This window comes from Bos indicus, chromosome 17 (genome assembly GCF_029378745.1).
Source record: "Bos indicus isolate NIAB-ARS_2022 breed Sahiwal x Tharparkar chromosome 17, NIAB-ARS_B.indTharparkar_mat_pri_1.0, whole genome shotgun sequence".
Taxonomy (NCBI): domain Eukaryota; kingdom Metazoa; phylum Chordata; class Mammalia; order Artiodactyla; family Bovidae; genus Bos; species Bos indicus.
The window spans coordinates 71,646,843-71,673,155 of record NC_091776.1 but is presented as its reverse complement, the minus strand read 5'-3'; the positions used below and the strand labels follow the sequence as shown (position 1 = coordinate 71,673,155).

Sequence of the window (26,313 nt, the reverse complement as noted above, 5' to 3'; positions counted from 1 at the left end):
CCCCCGTTCCGTGCTAGTTTTGGCTGTGATTGCCGAGGGGCTGCTAGAGATGAGGCCCCTCTCGTCCGCTCCCCCGACATCGCCAGGGGGATGGGCAGGGCGGCAGGGCCCTTAGGCACGTGTGTATCTGTGTGTGCGCTCGGTCGTGTCCGACTCTTTGCACCCCGTGGACTGCATGTAGCCTCACAGGCTCCTCCGTCCATGGAATTTTCACGGCAAGAACACTGGAGTGGGTTGCCATCTCCTCCTCCAGGGGATCTTCCCCACCCGGGGCTGGAACCCGGGTCTCGCGTCTCCTCCACTGTCAGGAGGGACCCCAGGAGTGTGTGCCTATAGTCAAGTCTGCCGCTTGAGTCCTTGTGCGTGTCCAGCACAGAGGCACGAGGCACGTTCTCATCGCCGTGCAGCCGTCCCCGCTGTCCAGCTCCAGGAGTCGTCTTCTTCCTGAACCAGACTTCACCCTGTTAAACTATATCGCTCCATTCCCTTCTAACTGCCGCCCTGGTAACCCCTGTTCCTTGTTCTGTGTATACAAGTTTGTTTGGGGACCTCATAGAGTGAGCACTGAAGAATTGATGCTTTTGAACTGTGGTGTTGGAGAAGACTCTTGAGAGTCCCTTGGACTGCAAGGAGATCCAACCAGTTCATCCTAAAGGAGATCAGTCCTGGGTGTTCATTGGAAGGACTGATGCTGAAGCTGAAACTCCAATACTTTGGCCACCTGATGCAGAGAGCTGACTCATTGGAAAAGACTCTGATGCTGGGAAAGATTGAAGGCGGGAGGAGAAGGGGACGACAGAGGATGAGATGGCTGGATGGCATCACCGACTCAATGGACATGAGTTTGAGCAAGCTCTGGGAGATGGTGAAGGACAGGGAGGCCTGGTGTGCTGCAGTTCAGCCCGTTAGTTCAGTCGCTCAGTCGTGTCCGACTCTTTGCGACCCCATGGACGGCAGCCATGAAATTAACAGACGCTGCAGTTCACGGGGTCCCGAAGAGTCAGACACGACTGAGCGACTGAACAAGAGCAATGCGGTCAGAGGGTAAACCTGCCTTTCCGGGCCTGGCCGGGGTCACTCAGCCGCGTTGCTGCCGGCGCTGGACAGCCTTCCTTTCTAAGGCCGAGCGGTGTCCGCTTTGAATCCTGTGTCTGTCGTCCCTCAGCGGGCAGGCGTGTGCTCCCGCCCGTTTGGCCGCTGTGAATGTGGGCCTGCAGATACCTGGGCGTGACCCTCCTTTGAATTCCTCCTAGTCCATACCCGGAAGCGGGGTTGCTAGATCCTGTAGGTGTTCTGTGTGTGACGTTTTGAAGGACTTTTTTTTTTTTTTTTTTAAAAAAAACCAGTGTTGCCCTTCAGGTGTAAGAAGGGGACGTGAACTTGGCACCCCCCGGACTTACTCCTTTGCCTTTTCTGTGGGGTGGGGAGGCAGGCTGCCTTTTCTGCAGGCGTCAGAATGGATTGTAGATGCGCAGAGTGCTGGGCTGCTTGCCTGCAGAGGAGGTTTCAGGTTTCACTGTGTAAACGCTTTTCCACGCTTTTCCACACTCAGCTTTTCCACACTCAGCCAGAGCTGTGACTCAGCCCCACTCCGTCCCTCCTCCTCCCCTCCCCACTGTGAGCTGTTCAGCTGAGCCTCCTCTCTTGCCTGGTGGTTCAGCGGTAAAGAATCCGCCTGTCAATGCAGGAGACACCGGTTCATTCGGTTCGATCCTTGGGTCGGGAAGATCCCCCTGGAAGAGGGAATGACAACCCACTGCAGTTATCCTTGTCTGGAAACCCCATGAACAGAGGAGCCTGGCGAGTTACAGTCCAGGGGATCGCAGGAGTCAGAGGAGTGGAGGGCATGCCTTGCCTCTCGCTCTGCTGTGGTTCTGGGCAGACAGCGGCCTTTCTCATCCCTAATCGTGCCTTACACTCAAGACGGGGGGACGTCGGGTGTGGAAGCTGCAGAGCGAGAGGAAGATAGGTCCCGCGTGTTGCTTAGAAGCAGGAGGCGGGGGCGAGGGGCTTTCCTCCTGTGATACGCTTGCATCAGAACAGCCTGGGACGGGGTGGGGAGGGGCAGTCATCAAAATGAGGGGTGTCAAGTCCAGATGAGCAGGGCGGCAGACTGAGCCCTTGGCTGAGGACACAAGGGGTGGCCGGCTGGCCACGACCGAGGCTTGATGGCACTGCTTCCCTTAACCAGTGTCCACTGGGGAGATGTGTGCAGAGTCGGGAGACGGCTGGGTTTTCAGTTTCCAGGGCACCACCTTGTGACCCCTGGCGTCTGGCTGCAGACCTGGCCCCTCGGACTGGCCTGGCCGGGCGAAGCTTCCACGGCAGCACCGACAGCCAGCCCCTCTTGACACGGGCCAGCGGCCCCTCACCGAGGACTTCGGTTTACACCGGGCTTTAGCCCTGATGCTGTTGTGGAACCAGCACGTGAGGAAGTCACACATGTGAACACTTGCGGTTCTTGAGGGTGAGCCCTGGGGTCCCAAGCCTGACCCTGATATCCCGAGGTTCTCACTGGGGATTCCGTGTTGACTTGACCTGGGACGTGAGCTCAATGCGTTCACAGGCCTGGAAATCAGGTGACGCTCTCGGGTCATGTTCTTCCACAAAAGGAAGAATATGGTAACTTTTTACAACATGGTTATTAAAAAAAAAAAAGAAAAGCTGAAGGTTTCTTGGGACGTGTGGACCCTGGCCATTCTGCGCTAGCGGGGAGGGCTGGGCGACAGGGACGTTTCAGCGCCAGGCAGGCTCTGTCCGTGGTCTAGTTTCTGGGCCCAGTTTCATGTCAGCGAACCTGAGACGCGGATGGCTTGGGTGACCGGCGCTGTCTCAGCTGTGTTGCCACCTGGGTGGAACCGGAGCCTCTCGAGTCTGCGACCTTCCTCCCCGCCCCCCCGCCGGAGGACATTTATTTTCTTTAAAAAAAAAAAAAAAAAATGTGATTCCAGAAAGAAGAGGAACGCAGGATCAGACTTGTTTGGGGGGTGGGTGTGGACCAGGGTTCTGTGCCCCCTGCCCCCGCCCCGCCCCGTCCTCAGGAACGCTGAGTGAGAGCTAGCTGGGCCTTTGGGTCTTCTCAGGAGGCAGTGCTTGACTATGGCCTTGGGCTGCCCCCTCAGGACGGTACAGAACCCACCGTCCAGGGGCTTCCCTGGTGGCCTCGTGGTTAAGACTCCGATCTCCCAGTGCAGGAGGCGTGGGTTCCATCCCCGGTCGCTGAACTACGATCCCACATGCTGTGATGTGCGGCCAAAAATAATAAAAATTGAGACCCTAAAGTCCAAGGGCCGGAGGGTGACACCCAGCGCAGTGATCTTGGTCCCTGAAGCCCCTCAGATAGTGGATTAAGAGGTCCCAGGGTGCCTTGGTGCAGCCCGCAGCGTCCTCTGCGGCTCTCGCCCCAGAAGCGGCCTGAGGACTGGGACCCTCCTGTGGACCCACAGGCAGAGCCCAGCCTGGCCCTGGTGACGGGCCCCCGAGTGCAGACCCCAGGGCCCCAGGCGCAGCACCGGCCCGGGGGGCGGCGGGGCAGGCTCTCTGCCCTGGCTGGAGCCCCCGGGGGTCCTTCGCAGCCACCGGGGCCCAGGCCACCCCCTGACTCGGTCAGTAGGTGTGGGGCCCGCCTGGGGTACGCTTTCTGAGCCCCTGGGTGATGCTGGCGGGTAGCCAGGGCTGAGGGCCCCTGTTGGAGGACGGTGACCTTCCGGGAGCGGAGCTGGAAGGGTGGGGCGAGGCAGGGGCGGGGCAGGGAGTGGGGACTTTGGCCTGCAGGCGCCCGCAGCTCGGTGGCCCGTCTCGGCCTGCAGCTCGTCCCCGCGGCGCCCATGGAAGGCAGTGAGGCCTGTCCTCTGCTCTAGTAGGCTCCGGAAAGCCGGTGCCAGGCACTGGGCCCCACCTGGCCGGGTCGGTCCGGGTGCTGCCAGCACGCAGAACATTTGGTGCCGGAAGGTGTCGCCACCTGGGGGCTGACTGCCCTGGAGGCCGCCTGTGCCGTCACCTTGGGCTGCCAGTGGGTGCGTCACGGTGACGTGACCGAGCCCCGTTGGGATGACCTCTTGGAAGGCCCGGGCGCCCTTTGAAAGGAGGAGTGGACGGGCGGCCGTGACGTGAGGCTGGAACGGGCCGGGCCCTTGCGGGCTGATGGCCCAGCCAGGGAGTCCGCTTGGTAAGAACGGCTCTGGGAAGCGGGCTCTGGAGCCCATGTGGCCTGTGATCTGTGGGGGCGGGGTGTGGGGAGTGCTGACTGGCGCCTGAAGGAACAGGGTATCGGCTCTGTGGTCAGGTACCGCCCCCTCCCCAGTTTGGGGAGAGCTTGCTGTAGGACAAGCCACGCTCTGCTCGTGGGGACTCTCAGCTGGGGGGCAGGGGGGCACAGCCTGTCTCCTGGCCTTGCGCCTGGGTCGGTGGGGTCACTTAGGATCCCCCCAGATGGGGCTGAAAGACATCCCTGGACAGCAGGACTCTAGCGTTTGGGGTCCACCCTTCAGGCCCCACTGCCCCCACCCGCGGGGATCAAAGGCCCAGCCTCACGTGTGGGGGGGGGGGCGCCCCACCCCGCCCACCTGCAGAGTCAGCTGTGAAGGTGAGGTCCGGCTCTACGAGGCCCCTGTTCCAGGCCGCAGGGGACAGGTGGGGTGCCATCCCCCCAGGCTGACAGCCCTCGGCCCCTCCCTGCCTCTGACGCCCCTGCTTCTCTGCACTTGCAGATGCGTTGTTCGGGACGCCACCGGGGTTCGGCTGTGCCTCGGATCGGGCGGAGGAGCCGCGCCGGCCCCAGGACGGGCTGCCCTACATCGACGACTCGCCCGCCTCCTCACCCCACCTCAGCAGCAAGGCCCGGGGTGGCAGGGACCCGGCGGAGCCCAGCAGAGCGGTGAGTCGGGGCGGGAGGGTGGGAGAGGGGGCCGCCGAGGGTCCAGTCTCCCTGAGGCCCTCGTCCCGGATCTGGGTGCATGGGGCGGGGGGGCGGGCGTGGAGGGCGGACGCGGGGGTCCCGGGGGGCGGAGGGCGGACGCGGGGGTCCCGGGGCTCTGTCTCGGCCGGCAGGGTGCACGGCAGGTCGGGTCCAGGCCCCCCCCCCAGCACACTAGCCCCCCCTCTTGCCCAAGGAGCTGCTGAGATGGCTCACCCGCTCTCTGGGGTCTTTCTCTGGGGGCCTGCCCGTCTTTAGTGACCCTCCCGCCATCCCCTCTGCTCTGCGATGGAACTGAGGCCCCGAGATCCGTGGCGAGTGGAAGCTGGCACCACCCTAGTGCCCTCCCTCGCGGGCAGTGGCCGTGAAGGCCTGACTCCCGGTCCTCGTGGCCTCACGCCTCAGGCCGGCGCCCCCGAGGGGCGTCAGGGCCCGGCCGGGCACCTGCTTGACCTCCCAGGCCCACCCTGCTGGGCTGAGCGCGGGTGTTGCCCCCGATGACCGACACCTCCCTCCTCCCACTCAGCTTGTTTCTGGGGCGTCTCCACCCCGGATTTAGCAATGAGAGCGAGGGCTGAGGTTTCCCCCGTGGCTGGGACCACATCTCCTCACCACATGGCCCCCCTGTGGGGCCGGCGCCTTCACTCAGGACTGCCGTTTTCCTTTGGCTTCTGTGATTTCTGGCTTCCCTGCTGGCCTAGACGGTAAAAACATCTGCCTGCAGTGCAGGAGACCTGGGTTCAGTCCCTGGGTCGGGAAGCTTCCCCTGGAGACGGGAAATGGCCACGCGTTCCAGGATTCTTGCCTGGAGAATCCCACAGGTGGGGGAGTCTGGCGGACTGCGGTCCGTGGGGTCGCAAAAGAGTCCAGACGTGATTGAACCACTGACACTTTGGCTTTCCCCCTGCCGGGCAGGCTTCTCCCCCTGAAACGGGGGCGGTAGGTGGGCGCCCGTGTGAACGCATGCCTGCCTGGTGCGGCTTACCCACACGGCCAGCCCCGGCGTTCCGTAGACGAAGAGACCGAGGTTCAGAGGGGCAGAGTGACTTACTCGAGGCCACACCGTGGCGGCTCTGAAGCCTTCCCCGCCCTCAGCTCAGCCATTCGGCCCCTGCCCTGCCCTTCGTGAGGTCTCCTCTCTCACCCTGCCTTGCGGGTGTGACTTGGGACAGACGAGCATCCTAACGGCCGATCCCTGGACTCGGGACGGTCCTCCCTGTCTGTCTGTGGTCCCGGAGGGCTGTCTTCCCCTGGCACGTGACCTCCCGCCCCTGCCCGGGCCCCTGCCCTCAGGCCCCCGGCACGCTGACTTGGGGTTGTGCCCCCCACCATTTACCCCCAGTTGGGGGCCCACCTGCTGGGGAGCCTGTCCAGACCAGGAGCCCTCAGACTCATCTCGCCTTACACGCACGGCGAGAGGGCTGCACCTGCTTGTCGGGCCTGGGGGCTCCAGCCCCAAGCGGGCACCTGGCCCAGGGGGCTTTCAGGAGGCACCTGGGGGAGACGGGGACGGGACCGGATGAGGTGGTTTTGTTCCGGAAGCCCCGTGGTCCAGGGCTCGAGGCCCCGGAGACCGGCAGAGAGCTCTGGCTTTCTGGGGCCCTGTTGGCCACGCAGGGACACTTCCCTCTTTCGTCTCTGATTGTGGGTCTGAGGACGATGCGGCTGGGGCTTCCTGGCGCCCACAGGAAGCGCTGTGGTCTTGCGGTCGCCCGATCCTCCATCTGCCAGGGCCAGGGTGCCTGCCCGTTCCCCTCAATCCCGCCCCTCCAGGGTGGGGGCCGCCGAGCCTGGGCCCTTTCAGGGTGGCGGGTAGTGGGGGGTCAGGAGGACCTTCCTGGGGACCCATGGCGATGCGGGGGTTCGCTGGCCTACTGGGGGTGCAGGTCAGCTCCAGGAACACATGCCCGCAGGGTGAGTAGGGGTTCCCGGGGAGTTGCCTGGGGCACTGGGGGAGGAGCCAGGTGGGCAGTAGGGTGGGTCCTGTGACCCGAGGAGGCTGTCCCGGCGCAGAGCATCAGTGAGCACCTCCCTCCCGGTGCTCATCCTCAGAGGGGCCGCTGGGCGTGTCTGCGTTTCCCTGGAACGACGACTGTGCAGTGCCAGCTGGGGACCCAAGTCCCGGGCGAGTGCCAGTGGACACACGTCCCTCGTCTCCGCGAGGGACAGCGAGGTTACGCGTTCGTCAGCCCCTCGAGCAGGCTCCCGGGGAGCCCGGACCAGGGCCTCCGGCCAGCGCGTCCGGGGTGCAGACGAGCGTCCAGGCGTCACCCCAGCTGCCGTCCTGGGAGGGGGTAGCCTTTGTTCTGCAGCCGCGCTGGCCAGCAGGCCGTGACTGCCCCGGGGTTGGGGTGGGGGCCCTGCAGCTCTGGGCCTGGCAGCTGGCTGGCGGGCTGCCCCTCCGCTCCCCGACCTTGTTGTCACACTGGGGGTGGTTTTTTTTTGCTTTCTTGGCCACAGGGCTTGTGTTGTCTTCCCCTCCCGCTCCCGGGCAGTGGAGGCCTCTTTCCTCCAGCTTCCTCCTGCCCTCTCCGCGTCCCGGGCGCCTGCACACACCCTTCCCAGAGCCTGCGCGTGTGCAGAGCAGGTGTGAACACCGCAGTCCCGCCCTGCCCTTTGCGCCCACCGCCTGTCCCCTCCGCCCTCTCGCCTCTGGGTGGGGTAGCCGGTGCCCAGGCCCCTGTCCGCTGCCCCCTAGCCCCTCTGAGGCTCAGGAGAAGGTTCTAGTCTAGCCCTGGGCCTCGCTCACACGTTCCTTTACCCGGCCAGGCCCCTGGGAGCAGAGAGCAGGATGGGGCGCCGTCCTTTTCCACCCGGCTCTCCAGGCCGCAGGGCTGGGGAGCAGCTCCCCCGGGCACACAAGCCTTCACCCCGGCCATGGCGGGAGGTGCGAGCAGGGTCCCCTGGGAGCAGCTTCCCCAGGGTGCCTCCATTCGAGACATGACCTCCGTGGTCTGAGAGGAGAGGGGGTGGCTGGGCCCCCCCACCTGCACATCTCTGCTGATGGTGCTGGGGGCCCCGGAGCCGGCTGCCCGGACGGTCCTGGACCCCGGGACCTGCTCATCTGATGGACGAGGGTTCCCTGGAGGGACCTTTGCACCTTCGTGAAGGTGTGGCCACGCCAGGGCCCAGCCCGCGGTTCTGGGTCCTCTCACTGGTCGGTTTATTCCGTGGATCTTGGTGGAGAACCTGGGGCTCTGGGCGCCCTGGCCCGGAGGCTCCCGCTGCCCAGCATGGCCTGGACAGGGCTGTGGTGTGGGGCCTGGGTGTCCTTTCCCCAGAGTGGCTGAAAGCCAAGAATCCGATGGCTACCCCCCATACGTGTACACAGACACAGACAGGAACACGCATGAGCACGCGGGCTTTCAGGAGGCACCTGGGGGAGACGTATATGTGCGCGCGCGCATGAACACACACATGAGCGCAGACGTGTACACACGCATGAGTGCACGCACACACATACACGTGCATGTACACAGGAGCGCACATGTACATACACACACAAGCACACGTATGCATGCTTGAGCACACGTGTACGTACACAAGCACACACATGCATGCTTGAACACACGTGTACATATACAAGCACACACGTGCGTGTACGCACGAGACACACACACACGAGCACCTGGCTTGTGCACACACAGCGATGCCCAGAGCAGAGTGGTGGTCCAGGCAGCCTTTCTGGGTGGTCCCAGCGGGCAGCCAGGATGCGCTGTAAGTCCCAAGGATGCAGAAAGCAGACACGGGGGCAAGTGGGAGCTGGGCTCCTTTTCTCCAGTTCGCACCTGGGCAGCCAAGGCTCAGGGCAGGAGGGCAGGGGCCTGAGACAGTGGGGCTCGCGGGGCGGGCCTGGCTGATGGCCGCACCCCCACCCCGTGGCTCAGCCCCGGTGCTTCCTGTCAGATCTGCCATTTCTCCACCACGAAGTACCTCCCTCCCGCCAGGCCAGGCAGGTGGGAAGGGCCAGTGGGGCTGGGGGTACAGAGGGGCTGCCCTGGGAGGTCCTGTTCCAGGTATTATGGAAACACACAATGGCGCTCATCTCACAGGCCACCAAGACGATGCTCAAAATCCTTCAAGTCCCAACAGTGGGTGAACTGAGAACTCCCAGATGCTCAGCCTGGATCTAGGAAAGGTGGAGGAACCAGAGATCAAACTGCCAGCATCCGTCAGATCATAGAAAAAGCAAGGGAGTTCCAGAAAAACATCTACTTCTACTTTATGGGCTATGCTAAAGCCTTTGACTGTGTGGATCACACACACTGGAAAATTCATAAAGAGATGGGAATACCAGACCACCTGACCTGCCTCCTGAGAAATCTGTATGCAGGTCTGGAAGCAACAATTAGAACTGGACATGGAACAACAGACTGGTTCCAAATTGGAAAGGAGTACGTCAAGGCTATTTATTGTCACCCTGCTTATTAAACTTATATGCAGAGTACATCATGAGAACCGCTGGGCCGGAAGAAGCACAAGCTGGAATCAAGACTATTGGGAAAAATACCAGTAATCTCAGATACATAGATGACACCACCTCTGGCAGAAAGTGAAGAGGAACTAAAGAGCCTCTTGCTAAAGGTGAGAGGAGAGTGAAAAAGCTGGCTTAAAACTCATCATTCAGAAAACTAATATCATGGCATCTGGTCCCATCACTTCATGGCAAATCAATGGGGAAACAATGGAAATAGACACTTTATTTCTTGGGCTCCAAAATCACTGCACATGGTGACTGCAGCTATGAAATTAAAAGACCCTTGTTCCTTGGAAGAGAAGCTGTGACCAACCTAGACAGCATATTAAAAAGCAGAGACGTTACTTTGCCAACAAAGGCCCGTATAGTCCAAACTATGGTTTTTCCAGTAGTCAGGTACAGATGGTGAGAGTTGGATCCTAAAGATGGCTGAGCATTGAAAAATTGCTGCTTTCAAATTGTGGTACTGGAGAAGACTCGAGAGTCCCTTGGACAGCAGGAAGATCAAACCAGGCTCTCCTGGCGTGTCAGTGATAAAGGAACTGCGTGCCAACATTGGAGACGTGGGTTTCATCCCTGGTCCACGAAGATCCCTCATGCCTCGAAGCAGCTAAGCCCTGGCACCACAAGTGTGCAGCGTGTGCTCTGGAGCCCGGGAGCCAGAACTGCTGAGCTCACGGCTGCGGCTCCTGAAGCCCCTGCTCGGCGACAAGAGAAGCCACTGCCGTGAGAAGCCCGAGCACAACTAGAGACTCGGAGCCCCTGCTCGCGACAGCTAGAGAAGAGCCCGCACAGCAACGAAGACCCAGCACAGCCAGGAATAAATGAACAAGTGAAATTATAACAACAGAAAAAGGAGATCAAACCAATCCATCCAAAAGGAAATCAGCCCTGAATGTTCACTGGAAGGACTGATGCTGAAGCGGAAGCCCCAGTACCTTGGCCACCTGATGCGAAGAACTGACTCACTGGAAAAGACCCTGATGCTGGGAAAGATTACGGGCAGGAGGAGAAGGGGACAACAGAGGATGAGATGGTTGGATGGCATCACCGACTCGATGGACGTGAGTTTGAGTGAACTCCAGGAGTTGGTGACAGACAGGGAGGCCTGGCGTGCTGCAGTCCATGGGGTCACAAAGAGCTGGACATGCCTGAACAACGACGGGAGTGCCAGGAGGCCCGCGCTGGCGTGGGATGATGGGTGACGACGCCCACGGACGTTAGCCCTGTGGTAACCGGGGGCAGGGGTCTTGCTGCTGGTGAAGTGAACGGAGCCCAGAAGTGCCGCCTGACGCTCAGTGTGGCACAGGGTGCCCCCCTGGCACCCAGCAGAGAACCCTGCAGCCCCAGATGTCACCCAGCAGAGAACCCTGCAGCCCCAGATGTCAGCGGGGCCATGGCCGGGACCTGCCCCGTCCGTCACGTCCCCACGAGTGACCAACGGCCAGTGCTCCGCTTCCACACCCAAGGACAGGGCTGTCTCTGCTCACCTGCAGGCTGGGGAGCCAGTGGCGGAAAGGGCAGGGCTGTGTCCTCTTCTCTGGACACAGGGACACAGGGCCTCAGCCCCCTGGCACCACCCTCGGGCTACAGTGGGGCCGGCCAGCACAGGCTGGACGTAGGGAGGAAAACCCCAGCCAGGTGGGGCGCAGGCCTTGGGCACAGCCACCCTGACCCCAGACTGCCTCACTGCCGGTCAGGGAGCAGGCAGAGGACCTCAGCCCGGAAGTTGATGAAGAAGCAGTTTGGTTGCCTTGGGAATCATGCTCCGTGTCAGTTTCCGGGCATCTGTAATAAACCACTACAGACCGTGTGGCTTAAACAAGAGAGACTGATTTCCGCCTGTTCTGGAGGCGGGACGTCTGAGGTGAAGGTGTCGGGGGCTGGTTTCTCCCGGGACCTCTCTCCTCAGCTCAGAGATGCCCGTCTTCCCCCTGCGTCTTTCCGGCCGGGTATGTCCATGTCCTAATCCCCTCCTCCTCGTCTTCTCGAGGCGTCGATTTATAACTTGGTGTTTATCCTAGGTGTACAAGGCAGTGGTTGGGTATATGTGTATATTGTAAAACGATTGCTGGCCATGACTCAACATCCGTCCCCACGCCTGGTTATAAATGTTTTGTGTGCTAAGAACTCTTAAGATCTGTTCTTTGAGCAACTTTCACGTGTACGACATGGTACTGACTGTGGCAACCCGCTCAGAGGGGAGGTCCGTGGGCAGAGGAGCCTGGTGGGCTGCAGTCCCTGGGGTCGCAGAGGCGGCCACACCCGAGCGGCAACACACGGTCACCGAGCTGTTCCGTACATCCCCAAGACTTGCTTGGCTCGTTCCTGGAAGTCTGTGCCTTTTGATCACCTGATCTCTTCTTAGAAGGGCGTACCAGCCGTTTGGGACTAGGACCCAGCCCACTGACCTCGTGTTAACTTGATTACGTCTCTAAAGACCCTTATCTCCGAGGACAGTCGCGTTCTGGGGCGCCGGGGACACATCCCTGGCGTGACACCGTCACACCCAGTGCGGCAGTGTCGTCTTGCAGCCTCCAGACCCGGCCCCCCTTGTCTGCATCCAGGGCCCTGCCAGCTCTGTGTTTGAGGCAAAGACCTCAGAGTGGGGAGGAGGGCGTCCTTGCTGTAGCCTACAGGTATGTGGGTCCCAGTGTCTAGAAAGCAGGCTCAGAACAGCAGGTTTAAGGGACAAAGGCCCTGGACCCAGGAGACGGGGTTTCCCTTGGGCAGGTGGCGTCAGCCCAGCCTCGCCCTGTGACTGGGCACGAGGCGGGCTGCCCAGCCCTGGCCGGTCCAGAGGTCCAGTGAGGCTGGCTGGGCAGGTGCGGGGCGAGGGAGTATTGTGGCGGAGAGGCCGAGGCGGCTGTGTGCTGGGCCCGATGCCCCTCCCCCCCACCCCCTGGGCTCAACTCCTCTGGTCACGGGTTCAAGGTTCGTAGGAAGGCTTCGCCTGCCGCTCCACCCAGCTCCCCACTGCCCGTTGCCTGGCGTCAAGGCCAAGGGTGGCCCCCGGCTTTGCTGGATGACTGGCCAGATGTTGCAAGGACTGGAAACCGGGGGCTGACCTGCGGGGGGGCCCCAGGCCTCCCGAGTCTCATCCCACCCAGAACCTTCTCGGGAAGCTGATCTTCAGGGCCACTCTCCGGCTTCCTCCACCTCGACAGCTCTCCCCGCCACCCCCACCCGCCCCCTCGGGCCTGACGTTTGTCCTTTTGTCCTGCAGAGTGAGCTGGACTTGGAAAAGGGCTCAGAGATGAGAAAATGGGTCCTGTCTGGCATCCTGGCTAGCGAGGAGACTTACCTGAGCCATCTGGAGGCGCTGCTGCTGGTGAGGGGGCGGAGGGGTGCCGGGCGGGCAGGCAGCGCTGCCATGGAGGCCTGGGAGCAGCCCCGCCTGCCCCCTGGAATCCTCGCCAACACCCGCAGGAGGGCGGGACACGGCCTCGGCCGCAGAGGTCGGCCCTCCCCGGGGGAGGGGGCGGTGGGTGCACTCGTGAGGCACCGTGCCCAGCCGAGCCGGCTTCACGTTTTTGTGGCTGCTGAAATTTAAAAACCGAAGCGTGTGTGCGTTCACGTGACCGCCGCACACCTGGCACGTGGCGAGCCCCGTCCCCTGCCACCCCCCCACCACCCGCCACCTGTGCCCTCTTCCAGCCCATGAAGCCTCTGAAGGCGGCTGCCACCACCTCTCAGCCCGTGCTGACGAGCCAGCAGATCGAGACCATCTTCTTCAAAGTGCCTGAGCTCTACGAGATCCACAAGGACTTCTACGACGGGCTCCTGCCCCGCGTGCAGCAGTGGAGCCGCCAGCAGCGCGTGGGCGACCTCTTCCAGAAGCTGGTGAGGAACCCGGGGGCCTCGGGGGTGACGGGGTGGAGGGCGGCGGGGCCCGGCCTCTCCCTGAGCCTGACGCCCACCCCCTGCCAGAGGCGTGGTGGGGAGGGGGAGTCCAGGCGCATCTTAGGCCCCAGACGCCCAGGGCGGGCCGCGCGGAGTGGGCGCTGTGCAGCAAACCCCAGGCGAGGACGCCAAGCCAGGCTCTCTCCCCGTGGCCCACCCCGCGTACATCTCTGGTCCTTTCCGGCTCCGCCCGAGTTCCGCTCAGGGTTCCCAGGCTCCAGACGGGGCCCTCTTTGGACCACAAAGAGGCTGCGGACCGGGCAGCAAGACTGAGGTTACGGGCACGGGGCGGGGAGCCGGGAGCCGCCCCTGCAGGTGGGACAGCGGGGCTCCTCGAGCTTCGTTGCGTGTCTGCACTTCTCTTGAGTTAAAGGGTTAGTCAAGGATTTCTTAAAGAACGAGAGAAAGGCAGTTTGGGGAGGGAAGGTTGGTCATGGGCGAGGAGCCCTCTGGTCCCCAGGGGAGTCCCTGACTGAGGACGTGGTGAGGACAGAGCTCCTGTGTGGCCACAGCTCCCGTGGCAGCCGTTTTAGGACCTGGAGCCGTATTTACCGTTAGGGACGGTGGTTGCAGCGCCCTGGAGACGCGGCACATCCCGTGGACGGGGTGGGGAGGCAGCAGGGCTGGTTTGTGTGTGGCCAGCCCGGCAGAGAGGCGGCCTCCCAGCGCTGCGAGTCCTCGCCCCGGGACTCCTCGAAGGCAGGTGCCGGGCCGGCCCGTGTGACCGGAGTTCCCCCTGCAGGGACCTGAAATCCCAGCTCCCGGGTTGCCCGGCCCCCTGTATGCGTGCCCTTTCCCTGAGAGGGCACCCGGCCTTGTGGGCCGGGGCGGCTGAGGTCGCTGGGCCCCCTTCTAAGTGCCCAGAGCGCACGGAGACCAAGCACCAGTCCCCGGCCCTCCTGGGCCGCCCGGACGCCCAGCTGGCCTGCCTCAGCTCATGCCAGACCCTGGCGTTCTGCTCGGGCGTGGCTTTCCTGTGAGCTGTTCCCTCCCTCCACCGCTCGGGGCTTCAGGAAGGGGAGGAACGCTTCGTTGGTTCAGATTTCCCCGCCTGGGACCCCTTTCCCAGGGCCAGAGGGCAGGGAGACCGGTACTGCCCATCCTCAAAACCCCCATCTTTGAAGACCCAGGTTGTGGGCAGAAACCGCAACCACTCTCTTCCCCAAATAACACTTAAGTCACCCAGAAACTTAAAAAAGTTTAATAGTCTGACAAACACGGGAATTTGCAGCATTTGCTCTGGTCTCCCTGGTGTCCTGGAGCTACCTTCGTGCATGAGGTGCTGCAACAGGCAGACAGGGAAGGCGCGGCCCTACGGAAGAGGAGCCGCCATGGGAGGTGGTTGCTGGGGAGCTCTGTGCCGTGTGTTCACCTGTGTGCCCCCGGGGCCGGGCGCTGGGCATCCCCACAGACAGGTGGACGGGTCCCCGTCCCCACCGCTTTCAGATTAGCACAGTGGGGTTGGGCTCCCCAGCTGGGAGGGTCTCGGGACCCCCCCAGGAGCCCACAATGCCCCAGCCCTGGTACCACCGCTCCCCAGGAACTCAGGAGCCACGCCTCGTTGCTGGGAAGCCCCTTCCTGCTGCTGCCTTGACTCCCTTCCTGTGGGTTAATCACTACCCAACTGGGGCTTTGTTTCTGGCTGAATTTTTATTAGCTCAGTTTTTTTGGTTCCTAATCACTTCAAACTTCCTGAATTGTTGCAAGAATCGCACAAAGAAGTCTCTGTGCCGGCTGCACCACTTGTAACATTTTGCTTTATCTTTCTTTCTCTTTTGCTTTATCTTTCTCTTTTTCCTTCTCCTTTGTACACACACACACACACACACACACACACACACACACACACACACACACACGGTGAATAGTTTGAGAGAAAAGTGCTGATCCTGCCTTCTATCTCTAAGTACATCATCGTGTATTTGCTGAGGACATGCTCCTCCACAGCCCACAGGACAGTGCTCCATCAGGGGCGGCTCATGCTGATGTGGTACTGCTAATTAATACGCGATCCTACGGATCTCTTCCAGGTTAGGTGCCCTGTTCTTTGTGGCCGTTTTCCTCTGAGTCCGGATGTGGTCGTCAGGTCTCTGTAGTTTCTTACCATCTGCACCGCTTGCTTGACCTGTGCTGGTCTCCCACAACCTTGACATTTTTCTTAAGGGTACACCAGTTTGGGTTGGATTTTTTTCCAGAAGAGATTCAGGTTCTGTGTTTAACCACTGTGTCCTGTTGGGGCCTCACATGGTGCACGGCGGGCACCTGGTCTCCATCTGTCCAGTTACCCGTGCAGCTCGGGTTCTGATTGGTGCTCCTGGTCTCCATCTGTCCAGTTACCCATGTAGCTCACGTTCTGACTGGTGCACCTGGTTACATGCAGCTCAGGTTTTGATTGGTGCACCTGATCTCCATCTGTCTGGTTATCCGTGCAGCTCGGATTCTGATTGGTGCATGAGTTGCCTAAACCTCTCTAAAGCCACGTGGGAGATGTGAGCTCCTGGAAGAGCAGGCAGAAGTAACCAACAAGCGGTTCTGTGTTGATGTATTTAGGCTGCTACCGCCCAGGCGGTTCAAACAACAGAGGTCTATCTCCTCCCATTTCTGGAGGCTGGTAGTCAGATCCAGGCGCTGGCAGGGCTGGTTTCTCCCACGGCCTCTCCTCGATGTGTCAATGGCTGTTATTTCCCTGTGTCCTCACGTGGTCGTCCCGCTGTTCCTGTGTCCTAATCTTTTCTTCGCCTAAAGACCCTTGTCAGATTGGATCAGGCCCATTCGAACAGCCTCATGGTGTTTAAAACATTGTTTTTGATGTGGACCGTTCTTACATTCTTTATGGAATTTGTTACACTCCTGCTTTTATGTTTTGGGTTTTTGGCCTCGAGGCACGTAGGATCTTGGCTCCCTGACCAGAGGGTGAACCGTCTGCCCTGGAAGGTGAAGTTTTAACCACTGGACCACCCGGGAAGTCCCGTGACGGCGTCATTTTCTCCCCATCACCTCTTTAGGCCCATCTCCAGCTACAGTCACTTTCTCCGTGCTCAGGACTTCGACTTACGGATTCCAAGGGGACACACTTCAGTAGTAACATCCCCTCGGGACTAGGCTGAGCCGTGGCCTCTTCCAGAGGTCACCCCGGCCACAGTGTCTACTGTAGCCCTGCTCTTCTCCCCTGCTCTGCCTTCAGCCACCTGTCATTACGCGTTTCTTTACTTATTTATCGTGTGCTCTGCTAGCTGGCCACACGCACTGTCTGAATGATTGGTGGTGACAGTGCCTGAAGCAGGGCCTTTGTTTGGGTGGGAGACCCTCAGTGAGCGGGGCAGTCGGGGGAGAAAGGGCTCTGGGTCCCACCGTGTGACAGGGGACCTGGGGTCTTGGACGCGGCGACTTGTCCAGGTGAACGCTGTGGCCAGGGCCGAGCGGGGCCTCCTCCAGCTGCTGTTTTTCTCACGTGCCCCCAGACCCTCGGTGCAACCCCCACAGGGAGCGGGGTCAGAAGATCAGTGCGGAGGGCATCTGGCCTTGCCATCTGAAGAAACCTAAAATTCAATACAAATGCAAATGCACGTAGAAATAAAATTTAGGTTCGATGCAGAGCAAACGCCAGGATCAGCAGAAGCCTTGGGCCTCCGGCTCCCGGTGGGCTGCAGTGGAGGAGACCCACCCAGCCGGTCACGGGGTCTGCCCTCACCTGCTCAGGCTGGACTTTCCCTCCTGCCTCTGGAGGTGACCCAGGCCCTGGTGATGGTGGTGGCCGCAGACAAACCTGACCCGACCTTGGAAGTCTTGACTCAGCTGAGAGCTGGGGCAGGAGACCTCCTGTTAACGCCTTTGGCCGAGAGCAGGACAGCGCCCCTGCTTTGCAGCTGGCAGCGGAGGCTTCCCGCCTGCCAGGGTGCCGAGTGACACCTCAGCCCCGTCGCAGGTCTGGATGGAGCTCATAACTGGGCAGTGGGAGCCCGTCTTCTCCGTGGGCAGCTAAACTGCGCATTTCTCACATGTCTGAAGAGGTTGTAGAGGAGCAGAGCTGTGTAGCCCCTCCTTGCTGGTTGGATCTCCCTGCAGTCCAAGGGACCCTCAGGAGTCTTCTCCAGCACCACGGTTCGAAAGCATCAATTCTTTGGTGCTCAGCCTTCTTTATGACCCAAGGAGATCAAACCAGTCAATCCTAAAGGAAATTAACTCTGAATATTCATTGGAAGGACTGATGCTGAAGCTGAAGCTCAAATACTCTAGCCACCTGATGAGAAAAGCTGACTCATTGGAAAAGACCCTGATGCTGGGAAAGATTGAAGGTGGGAGGAGAAGGGGACGACAGAGGATGAGGTGGTTGGATGGCATCACCGACTTAATGGACATGAGTTTGAGCAAACTCCAGGAGTTGGTGATGGACAGGGAGGCCTGGCATGCTGCAGTCCATGGGGTCGCAAAGAGTCGGACACAACTGAGCGACTGAACGGCAGCAGCAGCAGTGCAGCCCGTCGGGCCAGGGATGGGTCCCGCCGAGGCGTCTGCAGCTGGGACGAGCAGGGGCCGCCCCCTCCCACCTGCTGGAGACGCTCATCTTTGTTCACTGACATCCTGGAACACCAGCCGTTTGCTGGTGGCCCAGTTTTAAACGAACAGGGTGGGAGGAGGAGGTTGCTGGGAAGAGAGCCCCTACCTGCCTGGGGCTGTGAGTCACCTCCCCACATGTCACATTGGAAGCAGAAGTGCGCTCAGCGCGTGGGTAGGGGAAGCAGGTGGGCGGCGGTGAGCGAGCGGGGAGCTGAGGTCGCTGCAGCCCCGCACCAGCTGCTGCACCTGGGCTTAGGGGAGCCCAGCACTGAGGGTCGGAGACCACCTGCCCCGCTCCTGCCCGGCACCCGTCCCACTGTCTCTCCCTTCCTCCCCGCAGGCCAGCCAGCTGGGTGTGTACCGGGCCTTTGTGGACAACTATGAAGTTGCCATGGAAACAGCCGAGAAGTGCTGTCAAGCCAATGCTCAGTTTGCAGAAATCTCTGAGGTACGCGTGATGCTGTTCAGAGAGGTGTGCCCCTCCACCTCCCTGGGTGGGGCCGGCGGGGTGGAGCGCCGTGGGCGATCGTGGGCATGCCGTGACCCCAGAGAACACGCACTGCACACCGAGGTCTGGTCGTGAACCTCTGTTTCCGGATGCCTGCGGGTGGGCCCTGTCAGCCCCAGCCGGGGTGGGGTTGCAGTCCTGAGCAGCCTCGGACGCTCCCTGCCCTCCCAGCCGCGAGGGCCCGGCTCGGGGGTCCGTCTGGGCAGCCTGGACAGATGTTGTCTTGCGCTTGTCTATGAGGTCCCCAGGAACAGAGGGTTTCGAGCCAGAGGCCGACATTGCATCTTGCAGGTGGAGAGCAGGTGGGGGCCTCATGCTCCGCTCCTCTGGGGCTTACAGCCAGCGCGGGGTGGGCTGCCCACCCACGACGGGGGAAGCTGCAGGCTGCCAGCCTCACCAGCCCAGCAGCTCTGAAACCTCAATCCCTGGAGTCTCAGTACAAGGAGGGGCCTTGGAAGAGCCCCCGGAGGCAGGAGACCAGTCACCAGGGGCTGCTGGTGACCATGCTGGGTCCTCCCCGCCCTGCCCATCCTGCTCTTCCCTGCAGTGGGGGGATACCTTCCTCTTCCTGGGGTTCATCTTCCTCAGAGCCCTGACCTGCCTGCTCCGCCAAGCAAGGATTCTGCGTGGGAAGACCTCTGAGTGAGAACTCGGCTGCCTTTTTTTTTTTTTTCCAATTTCTTACCTTTTGCCTGCTTGTGGGATCTTAGTTCCCCGACCAGGGATCGAAGCCGTGTCCCCTGCATTGGTAGCGCAGAGTCTTAACCAGTGGACCCCCAAGGAAGCCCCAAGAACTCAGCTTTAGGAAGAGAAACGGAAGCCAGAAACATGGTGCTGCTGGTCACGCAGATGCGGCCCGCACCCAGGGCCGCAGGCTGGCTCCACGCTGCCCTCCACAGCTGCCCCAGTTGGCCTGGAGCGTTGGGTCTGTTCTCTCGTTCACTCATTAAACTAGCAGCCCTCACGCCCCTAACAGCTGGGGTGCGGGCGCTGAGTCCCTAGGTGACCTTGACAAATTAAGAGTCGTAATGTTTTAAGATCGGCTGCACTTAAACGGGGCCGCGTTCACATCCACCCAGACAGGTTTCTACAGAAACAGGAGGAAGTGACGGTGGACACCACCCGGGGCTTACGGGGTCCCACTGACCACGTGCAGGAGGGGATCCGAGCCCCACCCGGGCATGGGAAACAGGACTGTGCTCGGGGGCAGCCAGCGGCCAGGCTGCCGTGAAGTTTTGTACCATCGGGCGGTGTCCACTCGGGTTCTCCATCCCTGTTTCAAAAAAGACCCAGAGAGGGACTTCCCTGGGGGTCCAGTGGCTGAGGCTCTGTGCTCCCAATGCAGGGTTCGATCCCTGGCCAGGGAATTAGATCCCACACGCTGCAATGAAGATCTGTGTGCTGCAACTGAGCCAGATAACTAACAAACAGCAGAAAAACAGGCCCAGAGAAACTAGAACCACACGGAACGTGGAATGAGCCACAGGGACACGGAAGGAGCGGGCCACAGGTGTAGGGGTGCATTCAGGGGTGGGGGTCAGAGCTCGGCCGTGGGGACGGGAGCTCCACCTCCAAGGACCTGGAGCAGTGGTCCTTCATCTCTCCCGGGACCAGCCTGAGAAATCCGTGTTCGTCATCGTCCGGTCAGACCGGAGTTGCCCGCGCTGGGTTCCATGAGCCCGAGCTCCCCGGATAATAAACCGGTGTGACAAGGGGAAAAAGTGAAAACGTTAGTCACTCAGTCCTGTCCGACTCTTTGTGACCCCCGTGGATTGATTGTAGTCCGCCAGGCTCCTCTGTCCGTGAAATTCCTCAGGCGAGTAGCCATTCCCTTCTCCAGGGGGATCTTCCGACCCAGGGATGAAACCCAGGTCTCTTGCATTGCATTTACCATCTGAGCCACCAGGGAAGCCCCTGATAAATAGGTAACGGGAATCAAGTGCAAAGGGCTTCTGGGGTCTGTAGTTGGTTTGGGAGCTGCGGGGTTAAACCAAACTTGTAAGTTTCCTTAAGGAAACTTAAACTCCCCCCACTCCCCCCACCGAGCTCCCAGACGATGAAGGGGCCCACATGCATCGTGCCTTCCAGGGGCGCCAAGCGTGGGCTGCTGCCCCGGCTCACCGGAGCAGCACCTGAATTTTGCAGATTTGAGCTCTCACGCACGCTCCCCACTCCCCCTCCCCTGCCCTCTGGGAGCTGCTGAGACAGGTGATGGAGGAGCCCCTGCGGAGAACTAAACGCCCAGGAGGGGCACCAGGGCTTATCGCCTGGAGGTTTCCTGTGGCCCGAGAGGTTAGGAACGCAGTCTCCAGCTGGGGTTTCTCTTGCTCCCAGTCCTCGCCCTGGGATTAACCACAGCGTCTTTTCAGGGACGATTTCAGGCACACAGGGCCCTTTCATTCCCTTTCTCTTGGTACCTCGGACCGAATCGGCAGCTCCTGTGAACGCAGTTAAGTTGAAAAATGACCCACCCGTTAAAAAAGCTGTGCTTGCTTCCTGGGCAAGGACGTTTGCAAAGTCTGGAGAGGGATGGAGGCAGCCTGCCTGCTGGTGACTGCCCCGAGGCGGAGTGCTCTGACCGCCCTTGCCCCGGCCCCTGCGTCCAAGCACGCTGTTAACTGAGGCGAGGAAGCCGGTCCGCGCTCCCAGGACAGGTGCTGCCTTTGGTCTGGGTTTGCAAGACACTCTGCGCCAGAGGCCTCGGCCAGGGCCGACTGTGTCCCCTGGGGACGCCTAGCAACGCCTGGGGACGTCCCGGCAGGAGGGGGGCTGTTCAGCCTCCAGGGCGTCTCACAAAGAGACTTTCCGATCCTGAAGTCGGCCTCGCCCCTCATGCTGTGACCCAGTCACACCCCTGAGGTTTGTGGCTGAAAGGATGCTGAGGTTTCTGCCCGAGGTTCCTGGGGGTGAGCTCGCTGCCACCATCAAGGCCGCTCTGTTCACCCCGCATGAAAACGCGCTCTTCTCTCTGCAGAACCTGCGAGCCAGGAGCAACAAGGAGGCCAAGGACCAGACGACCAAGAACTCTCTGGAAAGTGAGTTCTCAGTGCCGAGGCCCCTGCGTGCTCCCTGGGGGAGTTGTGGGGGGTGGCTGCTGCGAGGGGACAGGGCGCCCAGCCGGGCCCCCCTGCGCTGCTGCAGACCTCCAGTCACGAGGAAGGGAGCAGGGAGTGGGCAGGACCTGTGGCCGCCGCCAGGGATCACGCGGGACGCCCCCCGGGCCTCTCAGCGCCATGGTGTCGTCCAGCAACCTTGTGGGGGACCGTATTGTCCCTTTTTCCAGATGACGCAGCGGGTTTAGGATAGAAGGACCCGTGTAGAGGGCGGGTCCCGAGTGGCTGGGCAGGGGTCAGAGCCGAGCGGCAAGGCCCCCAGGCCGGTGTTTGCCCTCCTCCCTCTGGGCAGAGTGGGCTCAGGAATGAGAAGGTCCTCCTCACTCCTGGCTGGTAGGGTCTCGGGAGGATGTTCACTCACAGAGCACAGCACGTGTGATAGGAGCCGGGCCAGAGCTCCACCCCGCTCCGAGCCGGTCTCCCCCACGTCTGTGAAATGGGGTGAGTGCACAGCTTGCGCTGCCCGAGGGGGTCACGGGCAGAGGTGCCCCCGACACAGGAAAACACAGCGAGTCCCGTGCCCGCAACGGGCCATGCCGGTCACGGAGCAGAGGGGGCAGCCCGACCACTGGGGCTCCAGGCCGCTGCGTCCAGGGGTCCAAAAATGCCCGTAAGGCAGCTGAAGATGCTGCTCGCTCGGCCAAGGCCGGCACAGCCTGCACGCGTGAATACTAGAAAGCAAATGAGCTGACCCACCGGTTCAACCGGGAGCTGTGTCTCAGCGCCAGGCCTGGGTCCGCGTGGAGACCAGTGGGCTGTTCTGCCCACAGGGACTCAAGCCAGCCCATCCTCCCAGGGACCTGCGCCGGCCCATCCTCCCAGGGAGCCGGCTGGCTCCCTGACCCCCGCCTTTGAGTGCTTGCTGCCGAGGCAGCCTCGCAGGCTTGGGTCCTGGATCAGCCCCAGACCCGGCGCTGACGTCACGGACCGAAAGCCCACAGTGACATCCCCAGCCTTCCAAGGCGCCGGGTTCCTCTCCGGTCCCCAGGCAGAGGGAAGGTGGGGTGCCCTGGGGATGTGGACTGTGGGCCACCCCCTCCTCCACCCTTGCAGCCAGGGCGGGCGGTCGGCCTCCTGCACGTGCGACCTCTCATCCCCTGCCCGTCTCCCCACAGCCCTGCTGTACAAGCCCGTGGACCGGGTGACCCGGAGCACGCTGGTCCTGCACGTGAGTCCCCGGGGCCCGGGGCCTCTGTGCCCCAGGGCTCTTGGCTTCTGCTGTCTTGGGGCTGGGGCCGCTGTTGGTCAGCTCTGCTCACCTGCCCTCTTTTCTGCCCTGCAGCTGTACTGAGCATGCAGGAATGAGGCGCCTCTCCTTTCCCGGGCTCCTGGGGTGGGGGTGGTCCGGGGCTCCCGGTGCCTCATCAGAGCAGGCACAGGTGGGGAGGGGCTCGAGAATGGAGACGCTCTCCCGAGGGAGGGGGCAGGGCCCGGATGCCAGGTGCCCGCCTGGGCTGCGGTCGGACCACACCCTCCACCAGATGGACAGTGCGCGAGGGGGCCCGCCCAGCAGGGCTGCCCCTGAGGACAGCGGGGAGTCACTCACACGTTGTTAAGTGACCGTCATTCAGTGTGTGCGTGCTCAGTCATGTCCAACTCTTTTCGACCCTCTGGACGGTAGCCTGCAAGGCTCCTCTGTCTGTGGGATTCTCCAGGCAGGGATACTGGAGTGGGTTGCCGTGCCCTCCTCCAGGGGATCTTCCCGACCCAGGGATCGAACCCACGTCTCTTACATCTCCTGTGTTGGCAGGTGGGCTCTTTAACACTCGCGCCGCCTGGGCAGCCTGGTCATCTTAATACCGAGAAACAAAAGCAGAGGAAAGAAGGCCCCCAGCCCTACTGCCCGGCGACCCTATCCATAGGTCTTTAGAGCAAGTCTTACGCACGCATTTTTTAAAAAATGGACGACCAGCTCGCAGAAGCCTATAAAAGTGTGCGTTTCCTTTCCTGCTCCCTGCCCACAATGAACCCACCACCGGAGGGTCCTTAATGCTGACACACGTGACGTATTTTAATCGCTCGGAGACGTGCTGGGCCCGCCGTCCCGTGCCTGCCGTCGGCCCCCGTGTGCTGCGTCAGGCCGGTGGCGCCCCAGGCAGCTCTGCCTCGTTCTTCTCCGAGCTGTGCGGTTTCCCACGCACTGCTCGTTTCGTAATGTCTTACGTCTCAGAGACTTCGTGGATGGAGGCAGATGAGCTGAGATTGGCGGTTTGCACATGTTTGCCAGGCTCTGGCGCTGGAGCCCTGGAGGCCCTTCCTTTGACCCCCTGGCAGCGATGAGCTCAGGCCTGGCGGAGGGGCTGGCCTGGGACCCCCACGCCGGAGTCTCCCCTGACTTGTCTCGTCTCCCCAGGCTCTTGTTGCCATAGGATTTGGGAGCCAAGAGGGTTCTGTGTCTCTGGACCAGAGAGCCGTTGACTTTTGAGCTCAGATTATGGGCATCCCCCATGGAGAGGAATTCCCAGGCTCTGATCTAAGAGAGCAGGAGTCGGGAAGGTTGGGGGCTTTCTGCTGACCTCACACAGGCCAGCGCCCCCCGGGTGGTCTCGGTGGACACGAAACACATCCAGAGGCGGTTTCGCTTGACGCCACCACACACGAGGGGGCACCACTGGCATCGAGTGGGCAGAGGCCAGTGATGGTGCCAGTCTCCTGCAGGGCATGGGGCCGCCCCCACCCACCCAGAGTTTCCTGGCCCTGGCTGCAGAAACCTGCCCCAGAGCCGCAGTGTGGAGCCTCTCTCAGCGGCGTGCAAACAGCATTGGCTTGTGGGCTCCGCTCGGGACCTCCCCTAGGGGTGGTGCTCCACCACGCGGCCCCGGCTGTCAGAAGGGTGGCCCCGGGTCCCCCCCACCACCCAGCCCCAGCGTGTCTGCAGCTCGCACGGCCAATGGACCCAGCGGCTCTGACTCGACCCTTCCCCCGATGCAGGACTTGCTGAAACACACGCCCCCCAGCCACCCTGACCACCCGCTGCTGCAGGACGCCCTCCGCATCTCGCAGAACTTCCTGTCCAGCATCAACGAGGAGATCACGCCCCGCCGGCAGTCCATGACCGTGAAGAAGGGAGAGGTGAGTGCAGTGGCCACTGCCCCGGCGGGTGACACCGGGCCCCACTGTGTCCCTGCAGCTCAGCACAGCAGAGACGCCTGACCCTGGGGGCCCTTGACCCTGGCAGGGTGGACCCCGGCCGGCGGGCGGGGCGTCCAGGTGGGGTTGCAGGGATGTGGTGGCCTTGCTGCGGGGGTTGTGTCCAGAGCCCCCCACACTTCTGCTGGATCGGGGTCCCAGAGGTGGGCCAGAAGGCAGACGGCATTTGTCTGCCTGGAGACCGCTCCGTGCTCCCCTGGGTGTTCTTTCACAATGAGACGGTTGACAGCGGGTTTAAGGACTTCCCGGGCAAGAAAGGGAGCGGGGCGTGGTATGTTCGTAGCTGAGAACGGGGTTGACGTCCTCTGGGGGGTTCCCCTTCCCCTCCTCTCCCCCCGCCACACCGAGAGCCCCTCTTGCCCTCCGTTGTCCCTGGAGGCGAGAGTGTGGCGCAGAGGAGCAAGGTGCCGCCCTGGCTGCCTCCACCCTTCCCGGGAGGGGCCCGCCCGTGCCAGGCAGCTTGCAGTAAGATGGCAGAGGTGTGCCAGTCAGGGGGTGGCGTCCAGCGTGAGCACCCTTTGCTGGACATGTGCCGGGGTGGGAGCAGGCAGGGACGGGGCATGTGGGCCGGGCGGTGAACCTGACCGTCGCCACTGCTGGGAGCCGCTTCCTCCCCTTCCTGCTCCTTTGAGTCCCCCAGGCTCGGTGGTGCCCAGTCTGACCCGCCGGGCACTCGGGGCAGCCAACAAGTGGCTCTCGGCCCGAAGCTCCTAATCTCTGGGGGAAGTCGTGCATGCGTGCCCAGCCTCCCTGGTCACAAGTTCACGTGACCTCAGCAGACATGAGAGTTGCTTCCGCCAAGACAGCCTTGCCATGGCTGTCTCCCCTCCTGGGAAGCGGCTTCAGGGTACGTCGAGTCTGTGCCGTGCCTCCCGCTGCAGCGGGCATCCCCGAGGAGACGAGCCTTCCTGCTCCTTCGATCACTGGAAGCAGCTGCCTTTGGTCAGGTGTCGCCTGCAGCCGGCAGTCTGGCCCTTGTTCCTGGGTCTCCAGTCACGGCCTCCTTCCGCGGGGACCACGGCTGGGGGACGGTCCGCCTCTGAGCTAGAGGTTGGGCGCCCTCTGCTGGCGACGTCCAGTAGCTGAGCCCGTTCGGGTCCCCCTCCAACTCACAGAAGGTCCCCCGGTCTTGCCTCCTGGGCTGGAGAACCTTCTGCCGAGTCCCTGCCGAGGGGACATCGCCCCGTTTGTCCCTCGAGGACTTCAGCATCTGGGACCTGCACACACCCGGCCGTCAGATGCCCATACCCCCACACCCCCCAGGGGCACAGGTGGGCGGAGGGCGGTGACCCCATGTCGTGGCTTGGCTCGCAGGCAGCCCTCCCGCCCTTGCACATACGGTGCGGTCGGCATGGGCAGTGCCCGTGTGAACCATCCGCGCTCTGTGCCAGGGCCTGGCGGGCTGCTGTGAGCCCACCCGAATGTGATGGTGACATGGGTGTTGGGAGGGGGGGGGCCAGCCCAGGCTGCACTCGCTTCTGGGGGGGCTCTGGCTGAGCGTTGGCAGGGGGTTCAGAGAGGCACAGCCTCCCCAAGAAGAATCTAGGGTACGGGTGCCCGGACCTGCTGGGGGGCTGTGGTGAGGCGGCTCTGGAGTTCTGCATGATGAGCGGGCCTGACACTCTGCACCGCCCCACACCCGCCCCAGCCATTGCAGACTTGGGGGGAGGCGTTGTGCTTTCTGAGGGGC

General features: G+C 62.0%; 1 protein-coding gene across 2 annotated transcripts in view; it reads left to right on the top strand.

The window, feature by feature from the left end:
- Positions 1–26,313, top strand: part of BCR (BCR activator of RhoGEF and GTPase) — an 86,713-nt gene that overhangs the window by 35,317 nt on the left and 25,083 nt on the right. The window contains exons 1-8 of one of the 2 annotated variants that reach the window (XM_019977877.2): positions 4,016–4,168; positions 4,710–4,876; positions 12,619–12,723; positions 13,050–13,235; positions 18,193–18,300; positions 21,335–21,395; positions 22,589–22,641; positions 24,405–24,545. In XM_019977877.2, the coding sequence (XP_019833436.2) occupies positions 4,144–4,168; positions 4,710–4,876; positions 12,619–12,723; positions 13,050–13,235; positions 18,193–18,300; positions 21,335–21,395; positions 22,589–22,641; positions 24,405–24,545 (846 nt within the window). In that variant the 5' untranslated portion in view covers positions 4,016–4,143. Of the gene's footprint in view, positions 1–4,015; positions 4,169–4,709; positions 4,877–12,618; positions 12,724–13,049; positions 13,236–18,192; positions 18,301–21,334; positions 21,396–22,588; positions 22,642–24,404; positions 24,546–26,313 lie in introns of those variants that run through there. The other variant, XM_070769959.1, reaches the window with a different exon arrangement.